The 12,916-nt window shown below is 46.1% G+C and overlaps 1 protein-coding gene across 1 annotated transcript; it reads right to left on the reverse strand.

The window, feature by feature from the left end:
- Nucleotides 1–4,705: 4,705 nt before the first annotated feature.
- LOC119520951 (zinc finger protein 773-like) lies at nt 4,706–12,558 on the reverse strand. The gene is given in 6 exon segments (XM_037818838.1): nt 4,706–6,104; nt 6,106–7,402; nt 8,081–8,179; nt 8,703–8,829; nt 10,785–10,823; nt 12,494–12,558. Coding segments are annotated over 5 exon segments (1,653 nt in total). The 5' UTR covers nt 10,818–10,823; nt 12,494–12,558; the 3' UTR covers nt 4,706–6,007.
- Nucleotides 12,559–12,916: the final 358 nt, after the last annotated feature.

The raw sequence follows: 12,916 nt of genomic DNA on the forward strand, positions 1-12,916 counted from the left end.
AACATTACCCTAATACCAAAACCGGACAAAGATACTACAAGAAAATTACAGACCAATCTCTTTAATGAATATAGATGCAAAAATCCTCAACAAAATACTTGCAAATTGAATCCAGCAGCACATTAAAAGAATTATACACCATGACCAAATGGGTTTTATTCCAGGTATGCAAGGGTGGTTCAAGAAAAGACAACCAATTAATGTAATAAACCACATCAATAAATCAAAGGGGAAAAAGCACATGATCATCTTGATTTATGCAGAAAAGGCATTTGACAAAAATCAGCATCCTTTCTTGAGGAAACACTTCAAAGGATAGGAATAGAAGGAAACTTCCTCAACATGAAAAAGGGAATCTGTGAAAAATCCACGGCTAACATCATCCTCAATGGGAAAAGACTGAAAGTTTTCCCTCTAAGATCAGGAACATGACAACGATGCCCAGTCACCATTGTTATTCAACATCATGCTGGAAGTTCTACCTGGAGCAATTATGCAAGAAAAAGAAATAAAAGGCATCTAAATTGGAAAACAAGAAGTAAAACTTTCACTGTTTGCAGATTACATGATCTTATATGCAGAAAATCCAGAAAAATCTACAGCAAAGCTACTAGAGCTAATAAATGAGTACAGCAAAGCAGCAGGATATAAGATCAACATGCAAAAATCAGCAGTGTTTCTACACACAAGTAATGAGCAATCTCAGGAGGAAATCAAGAAAAAATTCCATTTACAATACCAACCAAAAGAATCAATTATTTAGGAATAAATTTATCAGGGACATAAAAGACCTACACACAGGAATTACAAGGCATTGCTAAAAGAAATCAAGGAAAACCTAAATAAATGGAAGTACATATCATGTTCATGGATTAGAAGACTAAATATAGTAAAATGTCAATTCTACTCAAATTGATTTATAGATGTAATGCAATACCAATGAAAATTCCAACAACTTACTTTTCAGAAACAGAAAAGTCAATAATCAAATTTATCTGGAAGGTAAGGGGGCCCCAAATAGCTAAAATTATCTCAAGAAAGAAAAATGAAGTGGGAGGTCTCACACTTTCTGAGTTTAAAGTATATTACAAAGCTACAGTGGTCAAAACAGCATGGTACAGGCATAAAGACAGATGTACTGACCAATGGAATTGAGCTGAGTGTTTAGAAGTGGACCCTCTAATCAAAAGACAATTGACCCAGGGAGCAATCTGGACCCAGCATCGTGGGATAGAGAACATCTTCTTGACCAAAAGGGGGATGTGAAAGGAAATGAAATAAGTTTCAGTGGCTGGGAGATTTCAAAAGGAGCCAAGAGGTCACTCTGTTGGGCACTCTTACACATAGTACAGATAGCCCTTTTTAGGTTCTAATGAATTGGAATAGCTAGCGGTAAATACCTGAAACTATCAAACTACAACCCAGAACCCTTGAATCTTGAAGACAATTTTATAAAAATGTAGCTTATGAGGGGTGACAATGTGATTGGGAAAGCCATAAGGACCACACTCCCCTTTGTCCAGTGTATGGATGGATGAGTAGAAAAATGGGGGCAAAAAAAAAAAAAAAACACCCAGTGATCTTTAATTGTTCTTCTTCACTTTAATTTTTATCCTTATTACTTTTGTGTGTGTGGTAATGAAAATGTTCAAAAATTAATTTTGGTGATGGATGCACTATATGGTGGTAATGTGAACAATTGATTGTATGCTTTGTATGACTGTATGGTATGTGAATATATCTCAATAAAATTGAATTATTTAAAAAAAAGACAATTGATTTTTGAAAAGGCAGTCAAGTTGACTTAACTGGGACAGAGCAGCCTCTTCAACAAATGGTGCTTGGAGGACTGAATACCCATACCCAAAAGAATGAAAGAGAACCTCTATTCACACCCTATACAAAAATTAACTCAAAATGGATCAAAGACCTAAACATTGGAGTTAAAACCATAAAACGTACCTATAATCAAATGATTTTGAAAAAAAGGTACAAAAGAAATTCAGTGGAGGAAGTACAGTATTTTCAACAAATTTTTCTAGAGCAGTAGATACCTGTATTTAAGAAAAAAGAACTCTGACCATAGTACACACTCAAAAATTATCTCAAAATTGATTAGACATGTAGATGGAAAACCCAAAATTATATAACTTCTAGAAGAAAACATGGGAGAAGTTACCTGGGAACTAAGGGAAAAAACTTCTTCAAAATTAAGCAATTCAGCTCCAGAAAAGATACTGTTAATAAAAGAAAAGACAAACCATAGGCTGTGAGAAAATACTGCAAATTACATAACAAATAAGGAATTTATATCCAGAGATATATTAAGAACTCTCTAAATAATAATGTGAAACCAACCAGTTAAAACAAGACAGGAGGTGGAGCAAGAAGGTGACATAAAAAGGTATGGAATTTAGTTAGTCCTCTAGAGCAACTAGTAAATATCCGGGAACAACTACGAAATAGTTTGGAACTGTTGGAGGACAGCCGTGACTGGATACACATCATACATCGGCCTGGAATGGGTGGAATGACTGAGGTCACAGCATAGAACTGTAAGTCAAGATCCCCAAACTGTGGAGCTAGCACCGCTCCCCCACTGGCAAGGCAAGCTGAGTTGTAACACTTCCCTGTGGAAAAAAGAAGTAGGCTATCTGAAGCAGGGAAAGTAACTCACCCAAGTTCCAATCGTGGTTTTAATTAACAAATTTGGACTTCTGAATACAAGTTACAAGCACAGATAAACCTGGAGCAAGCAGAAAAGGAACCCTGAGGTTGCTCCTGACAAAGAGGAGGTGGGGCTGACAGAGTAAAAAAAAAAAAAAAACAAAAAACAGAGGCTTTTGGAGACAGCTGAGCTCAGAATACTGGGCTTGGGCTGTGTCCCAAGAAAAGGGGCACAGAGATCACGGGTACCCCCCATGATGGACTGGGGGAAAATGTGGAAATATTAAATTTCCTCACCTGGGGAATTAATGGTATTCTCACAAGCATTGGGGGCTACCAATTTAGAAGGCCAAGCCCTCAATCTTGGGGCTTGCCCTTATGAAAGTTAGTTACTGCTAAGGAGAGGCTAAGCCTACTTAAAATTGTGCCTAAGAGTCACCCCCAGAGAACCTCTTTTGTTGCTCAGATGTGGCTCCTCTCTCTAAGCCACCTCTGCAGGTAAACTCACTGCCCTCCCCACTATGTGGGACATGACTCCCAAGGGTGGAAATCTCCCTGGCAACATGGGACATGACTCATTGGAATGAGCTTTGCCCTGTCATCGTGGGATTGAGAAAGCCTTCTTGGACCAAAAAGGGGAAGAGAAATGAAACAAAGTTTCAGTGGCTGAGGGCTCTCAAATAGAGTCCAGAGGTCATTCTAGAGGTTATCTTTATACATTATATAGACATTCCTTTTAAGTTTTTAGTGTATTGGAATAGCTAGAAGGAAATACCTGAAACTGTTGAACTGCAACCCGGTAGCCTTTATTCTTAAAGACAAATGTAATATAACTATATAGCTTACACTGTGTGACTGTGTGATTGTGAAAACCTTGTGGCTCACACTCCCTGCATCCAGTGTATGGACAGATGAATAGAAAAAAAGAGGACAAAAAGTAAATGAAAATAGGAAGGGATGGGGAGTATGGAATGCTTTGGGTGTTCTTTCTTACTTTAACTTTCATTCTTATTCTTTTTTGTGTGTTAAATGAAAATGTTCAAAAATTGATTGTGGTGATGAATGCACAACTATATAATGGTACTGTGAACAACTGATTGTACACCATGGACGATTTGTATGGTATGTGAATTTATCTTAATAAAATTGAACCAACCAAAAAAACAATAGGCAAAAGATCTAAACAGACATTTCACTAAAGATGATAAATGGGAAACAAACACAGGAAAAAAATCCTCAACACTGAATATTTAGGGAAATGCAAATTAAAACCACAATGAAATACTATAACACCTACTGTCATTGCTAAAATGAATGGCCCATGTCTTACACGCAAAGTTGTCGGCAAGGATGTGAAGAAACTGGAATTCTAATCTGCTTTAGGAGGGAATGTGAAATGTAATAAACATTTAGAAAACCATTTGGCAGGTTCTTAAAAGGTTAAACATTTGGATCAACTTCCAGCATGACAGTGTGAGGAACTTTACGGACTTCTTCCCCGGTGAAACTGGTGAAAAGCTGCAAAACACAACCACTGAATGTCTCTGTAAATGGTCCGTAAGGCACAGACTCAATGAAGAAACATTTATTCAACAAAACATGCAAAAACTCCTAAGAACAGTAAGAGCCCGATATTTGAACCAAAATCACTCTCTCCTTATCCCCTCCCAACTCGATGAAATGGAAACTGCACTCCGGAGAAGTACAGCCAAGAACACAGGGCTCCCGCTCGCTGAGCTCCCACACGGAGGGCTGTCTTCCCAAGAGGAATACATCAGTAATTCTCATCCTACCCCAGCCACCACATGTGAAACCATAAGAAAACCTTCAATAAATTTAGAAAGACAGAAATAATACAAAGTACATTCTCCAACCACAACGGAATGAAATTCGAAACCAACAACAGAAACAAATTTGGGAAACTCACAAATATGTGAAATTATACAACATACTATTAAACAACCAACTGAATGAAGAAATCACCGAGAAATTAGGAAATACTTGGAAATAAATGAAAACACAAACATGATCCAAAGACTTACAGGATGCAAAAAACTGGTGAGTTTATTTTCATCTGAGTCACCAGAAACTTGGCTGGGTCAAAAAAGCCAAATGTCTGGAATACAGAATCTCACTTCTGTCGATCTGGTTACCTTGACTATGCAGCAATAGTCTTAAGATGAGCCAAGAAGCAAAATGAATCCACAAAACATTATTTGGTCTGCCAGTGAGATCTGCATCAGGAGAAGCACAGCTCCGTAGCTCCTGAGAATTTCTGTACACCCTCACAGTGATGTCTGAATCACAGGAATATCACTGGATGCAAATTTAGAAAGGGCATATCCACTCTAGTTTGCTGCACACCCCTCCACTTCCTATTATTTGCACCCAATTTTCTATACTAATTATGGTTCTCACCTGGTCTTTATTTCAGACAGATTACCTGCCTAGGGAAATCTGCACTTCAGGACACGCAGCTCCTTGGCAGGTCCTTGAGGATGGCTTCCCCTTGAGAGTTCTGGGAAACATCCCTTAGGATCGAAGTATCCAATTCATTCTCTTCCCAGACACTGTGGAAGCTATTCCAACAACTGCCCACTCATCCAGGTTTCCTCTGGGGCCACAAGTAATCCTGGCATCAAAGCCAAGATTAGACTCAGAAAGCCCGTCAGGACTTCCCAGGCATTACAAATGAGGTGAAAATCGGACTGAGAACTCTTTTCTACTATATTACTATCTCCTACAAGACAAAAAAAAGTTGAGGGGAACCCACAAAGGCTATTTACTTCTTCAGTGTGGTAGAAACAAATTATATTCTCAATATGCCCCAAACAGTGCTTACAACCCTTAATATTAAAAGGGGTTTAAAATATATGGCATTTATGAATGCAGAAACCAGTGCAATAACAAGCAAGTTGCTTCTGGGTTGAGTTAATTGGAAACCAGATAAATCTATGACTATCATCTGACACGAACAGAGTCCACAAAAAAGTCAACGTTCTCTGCGACTCACAAGCAGAACCAGTCCAAACTTTCTGGTCCCGAACAAGGTTATGTCTTTGGCTGAAGCTTTCCCCCTCCTTCAATGCATTAATGAGGGCTAGCTGGACTGTGAGGTTGCTCTTGCTGAATCAGCACAGATCACTGGTGACTTCTCAGCATTTGTTGACTCCATTAGACCTTTGCCTGTTATGAACTCGTTTGTGCTGAATGAGGTGGATCCATTTCATAAATGATTCTCAACATTCACTGAACTCATTTAAAAGCCTTTATGCAGTATAAATGCACTGCAGTTGAACGAGGCTGAAGAGGTGGCTGAAGAAATTCCCACATTCACACATTAAGGACTTTCTCCAGCATGATTCCTCTGGTGCTCAAAAAGTGTAGAGTTGTGGCTAAACGCTCTCCCACCTTGGCTGCACTCAAGATTTTTCTTCAGTGTGAACTCTCTGGTGTTGAATGAGTTTAAAGCGTTGGCTGAAGAATCTCCCACAATCACTGCACCCATAAGGCTTCTCTCCAGTGTGAATTCTCCGATGATTAACAAGGCTAGAGTTGTGGCGAAAACATTTGCCACACTCACTGCACTCATAAGGCTTCACTCCAGTATGAACTCTCTGATGTTTAATGAGGCTGGAATTTTCTCTAAAGCATCTTCCACATTCATTGCACTTAAAAGGCTTTTCTCCAGTGTGAACTTTTCGGTGCTGAATGAGGCTAGAACTTTGGCTAAAAAATTTCCCACATTCTCCACATTCATATGGTTTTTCTCCAGTATGAACTCTCCAATGATTAATGAGTCCAGGCTTGTGGCTAAAGGATTTCCCACATTCACTGCACCCATAAGGCCTTTCTCCAGTGTGAACTCTCTGATGTTTCATGAGGCTGGAGCTGAAGCTAAAAAATTTCCCACATTTGCTGCACTCATAAGGCTTTTCTCCAGTGTGGATTCTCTGATGCTGAGAAAGTGTGGAATTATGCCTAAAGGCTTTTCCACATTCACTGCATGTAAAAGGCTTTTCTCCAGTGTGAACTCTCCGGTGCTGGATGAGGTCAGCGTTGCGGCTAAAGGATTTCCCACATTCGCTGCACCCATAAGGCCTTTCTCCAGTGTGAACTATCTGGTGTATAAAAAAGTTGGATTTATGGCTAAATAGTTTACCACATTCACTGCATTCAAAAGGCTTTTCTCCAGTGTGTAGTCTCTGGTGCTGAACCAGTAAGTATTTTTGACTAAAAGCTTTCCCACATTCACTGCATTTGTAATGTCTTTTTCCAGTGTGAAAGGCCTCCCAACACTCAGGGTTCCTGTGTGGCTCCCTGCTGCTGTGAGTCACCTGATGCTGGAGAAGACCTGAGCTGGTCATAAAGTCCTTTCCACATTCCCTGCATTGAAAGGGCTTCTCTGACATGTGGGCTCTATGTCTCTTCACAGTAGAGACCCTGCCCCGTTCTCTTCTTAAGGGTTTATCTCTGTTACGCAGCTTCTGTTGCTGGTGAAGGTCTGTGCTGAACTGTTTCCCACATGCCCCATACGTGTATGGGTTCTGCCCAAGATGGGCTCCCTGATGCAGGGCCACTTGTAAAATACCTTTGAAGACAGGGCCACACATCGCACCAAGTTGACCCTTCTGGGTGGATGGACCTGTCTTGGGATTCCCAATCTGAGACCCTCCTTCTACAGAAACACTCTGCTCAAAAGGAGCCTCTTCAGCCTCCACTCCAAGCCAATAACCTGAAAACAGAGAAATGCAGGTGAGGTGCATATAGACTTTGGTGGTAGGGGGCAGCCCCATCACAAGCATGTATCTGACACCTATTAATGACTGCATGGACTGCTGGCAGGTTGAGGGGCTGAGTAGGGTGAAAAGGCACCCAGCATGTACTGCTGGATTGAACAAGTCCAGAACTGGGGAAGCCTCATGAGGACCAAGAACATAAGGCTGGAGAGCAGCACACAGAACAAAGGCAGGGATTCCAAAGCACTTTTCTTCAAATGGCTGCGTGCGGTCTTCCCGGGAGTGACAGGTGAGTGCCGTGCCGCAGGGCATGTCCAGGCCCAGAAATGTCAGCACCTGAGCAGCCGGCATCAAGGGCTGTAAAAGCACAGGTGCCTACCTCAGGGCACGTTACGTGAAGGCCACATGAGAGAGCACTGCAGAGGCATCAGGGAAAGGAACAAGGGGGACTGAGGAGGGGCAGGCACAGAGAGGTAGGAGTAAGCCCGGGGTCATGGCACAGTACAATGAAAAGCGGGTCACTTGGGAAGGAAAGATGGGAATCAGCTATGGTCACTTGCCATGGCACCAAAATATTAGGCAACACCGAAAGTTTCCTGGTAGATTTGCACCCAGCTCTGAATTGATACCCTCTCCCAACTTCCACTCATCACCACCATGCCCCCTCCAAGCACCTCTTGGTGAGGCTGGAGTCACAACTCCTTGGTCAGGCAACCAGGGCTCTCTCCACCACTCCACATGGGTAACTTCATGGGTCCTGGAAGACACACATCCTAAAGAAGAGGAGAAAATGAATGGCCTGCACTGGACCACCGAGACCCAACATGTGACAGATCCCAGGAAAAACACTAAATATTATAAAGGGAATATTGGAGGTTCTCTCTGGAACAACCCAGGCTAGTAGTAATCATATTGCTGCCTCAATTCCTGACACAGCCAAGCCAGAGGGCATGTCAGTTAGAGGAAGGAGGCAGGACTTGGAGCACAGCACTGCCACAGAACTGGTCAGCGTCACCCAGCCAGAAAGAGGCTAAGAAGTGAGAGATCCATGAGGGTAACTGACAGACCCCTAAACCCCACACTCTGTCCTGCAAGGCTGCTGAGGCAGCAGGTCTCGGGGCAGCCAGGGAAGGGGGTAGAGGACAAAGCCCCACCCTACGTCCCCAACAGCTATTCCAGGAAACTGGGGAAGGAAGCAGAGCCCAGGGTCCAGTTTAGGGAAGGAAAGACCTGATCTTAGGGAAATGGGGAAGAGCAGAGCCCAACCCAGGATGTGAGGTGATGTGTGGACCTTACCCAAGGAGGCCGTAAGTGCAAAGTTCTCCAGCATCACATCGCGGTACAGGCATCGCTGCGCCTCATCAAGGAGCCCCCACTCCTCCTGGGAGAAGTACACGGCCACGTCCTCAAAGGTCACATGGCCCTGCCACGATGGGGACACATGAGGTGATGTGCAGCTTCCTTCCCCACAGTCCAAGCACTCCCCAAACATGCACCCCTTGCTCTCACCCTCCTCCCCAGTCCCCCAAGTCAGAAGTGATCCCAGGCCCTGGGCCACTGGTGTCCACTCTCTGCTCATGTGCCACTGATCCCCGCACACAACCACAGCCAACAAAAGGCCAGTGGACAGACTGAGGCCACCCAAGCTCTGGGTCTGGAGCACAGTGTTCTGCCCTCTGCTGCCAGCCAGCTGACCCCAATCCCCAAGATTGTGCTTTCCAGTCATAACCAAATCTGAGTCTCCATTCTACGTCAAGTCCTTAGTAAAAGGATCCTGGGGCCATCAGTATGTATTCTCTCAGAACATGCACTGCTAACTGACCCCACCTCCCTCCATCCTGACCCCTCACTGACACCACCATCCCAAACACATACGCATCTCCCTGACTTCTCTCCTGCACACGGCATCAGAGGGTGCTTGGTAAATGCAGTCAGATCCCCTCCTGCCAATGAGGACCTCCACTGGTCCCCACTGCCAGGTGCAGCCCCCAGCCCAAGTCTGAAAGCCACTCTACATGGCCTGTTCTCATGCTTCATCTCCGCTACCCAGAACTATCTTCAGGAACCAGATATTCCTGGCCCTCTTCCACTCTGTGTTGCAAAGCTGTTTCCTCACCAGCCTCAGGCATCCTCTAATGGTCTCCCAAACCAGACCTCTTGATTCTGCCTGATGACCCATCAGATCCAGAGGTAATCTGTCAGCCTTTGTGAAGCTGCCCAGGCCCAAGAAGGGCTTAACAAAAGCCAGCAATCCTGGAGTGGGGTAAATAAGCAACAATGCCAGCCTCACAGCCACCTTAGTTCACTTAGTGCTTTGCCTCCACAGCCATCTTGCATCCACTCTCCCACGAAAGCTTTGGCCACCAGTCAGGCTTTTCTCAGTACCACCCACCTTCTCCATGGCCACCAAGGTCTCTCATTTTTTCCAAAGCCCATGACCTCCTTCCATGTGGCCAAAGAAGAGAACCAAACTCCATTGCTTTGTTACCAACACGACTGCCTCAGCAGCCCGAAGTTCTCTCCTCCTCCTACCAACCCAAAGCTGCATCTAGGTCCACGAAATAGCTGCCTTAAGGGTATCTCCAGTCTAGATCCTTCACCTGAATTCCTGTGGGATCAGGTGCTGATTTGACAAACCCATCGGGGTGGGGAGGGTCTCTGGAACACTACAGAATTCCCTATCTGTTTATATCACTTCTCTGCTTTCAGTCGCTAAGGCCAAACACCATGGGATCACTCCCAGGCTCTTCCATGTTTCTTTCCCACCTTTCAAAACAGAAAGTCTAGTTGGAATTGCTTAAAACACAAATGCAGAATCTAACCATATCTCCACATCCACAGCCACCACTCCGGTCTAGCCACCACCAACACATACCTGGACTCCTGCAGCAGCCTCTTCCTGGCCTCCTTGCGTCTAACCTCAACCCCACAGTCTGTTCTCTACTCTGTAGCAGAGGAAACTTGTTAAGACTGGATCAGACCACTTACCTCCTCTGCTCCAAAACTTCTACAGTACTCACTATCCTAAAAAGAGAGGTCCAGCTTTCCAACGTAATACCCTTAGCCTAAGTCTCATTTCTTCCTCTGTGTTTCCACCAGACGTAACAGAGACCTGAAGCCTGGGCATTCTTAGCTCACCGTCACTGGCAGCGAGTCCAGTAGGGATCACTGTGCCCTCTGCACCTAACTCCACCGGGTGTCAGAAACGGAAACCTCTCCCTACAGCCCCTGGCATGGATTCAGGTTGCTGTGCCTTGGGCGATCACCTTCCAGGTTGCTCACATGACACGGCAGGGAAAGTAGCAGGCAAAGGACCCACATTCCTGGAGACCACATAGGAGGAGAGTGAAGTGGGGGACTGGGACACCCCCTACTTACCTCCGCATGCTCTATAAGCACTTTCGCAGCCATAAGAACCTATGGGAAGAGCAAGGCCATGAAAAGGATGTGACCATAGTACGGCCCCAAAGGCTCATCCGACATCCCTCACATCTGCCCAAGCCTTAAGTAAGGTGACCTGACTGTCTAACATCTGGGCCTCAGCCCACAGTGATGCCTCTCAGCAGCTGTGGGGCCTTGGACCACTACCTGACCTCCCTGTGCCCCCACTGTTGTCATCTGTAAAATGAGGATTCAAATGGTAACCACCCAATAAGGTTTTTGTTTCTATCAAACCCACTTGTACTATCATCTCTCACTTTCCACATAATTAACTCTTTTTTAATGTTTTCAGTGCAAATGAACTGAAAAGTTTTGAAACCTTGGATGTTTTGTCACATGCTTTTCAGCTATTTAAGAGACTGTGATATTTAAAATGTTTGACTTTAATATTGAGCTTAATACCTATACTTACTAATATATCAACACTTCAATTATTAAATGCTTGCATAAATTTCGCTTGTTAAATCCACACATCATTAATTTTGTCTGTCTCTCTGCTTGTTCAGAGAGATTTTGATCCACTTGTGCTTAAATGAGAACTTGTTTAAAATATTCCAAATTTAATAACCTGGGGGTTTGGGCTGCGGAGACGGTGGAGAGACTACTCCTTTGGGCAACCTGCGGGTCTCCTACACACTCCCTTGAAGGCTGCCCTGCTGGAAGCCCTTCCATTGGCCTCTGCCCTGAGGGCAGGGGAACCTTACACGGATGTGTCTCATCTGGGACAGGGCTGCTACCTCCACACAAGAGGAAAGGGGCCTGCTGAGCCTGGAGTGGAAAGTGCACACCTCGGCGGCCAGCACAGGCCCAGTTCCTTACATCCTGCTCTCCTGCAGACACAGGCCAGAGCCACTCTGGACACAGGAATCCACCCCAACCTCCAGCCCCGCCCGCCTCTCCCCTCCTCACCCAGGGCCTGATGGGAAATAACACCTCTAAGATCCTCTTTCCTAACTATGAGCCCCAGGCCTTGCCCTGGTCCAAGCCACCACCCACCACCCCTTGGGTATCTCCACCAATGACTCCTCCCAGGACCCCAGACAGGAGTGTTCAGATGCCCGTGTGACACCACCTCTCGGGGACATCTCAGAACCACCATGTCCAAAACCCAACAGCTAACCTTCCCCATGAAACGTGCTCCCTCTTCTCAGTCCTTCCAGGTATTCAGGAAAAACAACAACAACAAACCGGGATGGGCCTCACGATGCAGCAGGAAGTCCTGCCCAAGCTTTCACTGCAGATTGACTCACCCCTCCCCGCTCTGCCGCCGCCTCGGTGCTCCAGTCCCCCCAGGGCTCTCCCGTCCGCCCCCGCACTGGCCTCCTCACCCCAGCCCCACCAGCCCGTCCCCGCCCCCAGCAGCCTCGGGAGACGCGGGAAGCACAGACGGAGTCCGCCTGTCCAAGCCTCGCGGCGCCCTCAGAACGCAGGACGCTGTCGGCCGCCCTTCCCCGGGGCCTCGGCCCCTCACAGCCGGTTCCCGCAGACGCCGGGCGGAGGGTCGGGCCGAGGGGGCACTGTCGGGGGTGCAGGGACCCCAGGGCCGCGGCCGCACGTTGCCGGCCCTGCCCCACCCAGAGGCGGGGACACCGCGGGGACGCCTCCGCCCTCACACCCGCCTCCCGCCTCTCCGTCCCGCTCATTACCTCAGGCCCGTCCCGGCGCGCGGGAGCCTCTCCAGAGACCCACTGCCCCAACCAGTGGCCCAAAGGATGGCCACGAGGACGACGCCGGAAGTTCCGCCCCGACGCGGGTCGCCGACACGAAACCTTCTTTTTCATTGGATGAGCACGGCCCCGGGCCGTGGCGCCTCCTGGGTAATGTAGTTCCGACCGCGCCGAAATTTGAGGCAGTGGCCGCAGCTGCAGAGATGGGGATGGCGAAGAAACTAGGAAGCACAAGGGTCAGGAACCTCTGGCAGAGTATAATGCAGACACTGTCCTTATTTTAGATGTGCCTGGATTTCAGTTTCCTTGCGCAGTGATGCTCCAGTCTTTCCTTCCCTATCTGGAAGTGTAAAGACCTTCAGGGCCACCCTAAAGCGGTTTCCTTGAGCAGAGCCAGATAGA

The sequence above is a fragment of the Choloepus didactylus genome, chromosome 27 (assembly GCF_015220235.1).
Source record: "Choloepus didactylus isolate mChoDid1 chromosome 27, mChoDid1.pri, whole genome shotgun sequence".
Lineage (NCBI taxonomy): Eukaryota > Metazoa > Chordata > Mammalia > Pilosa > Megalonychidae > Choloepus > Choloepus didactylus.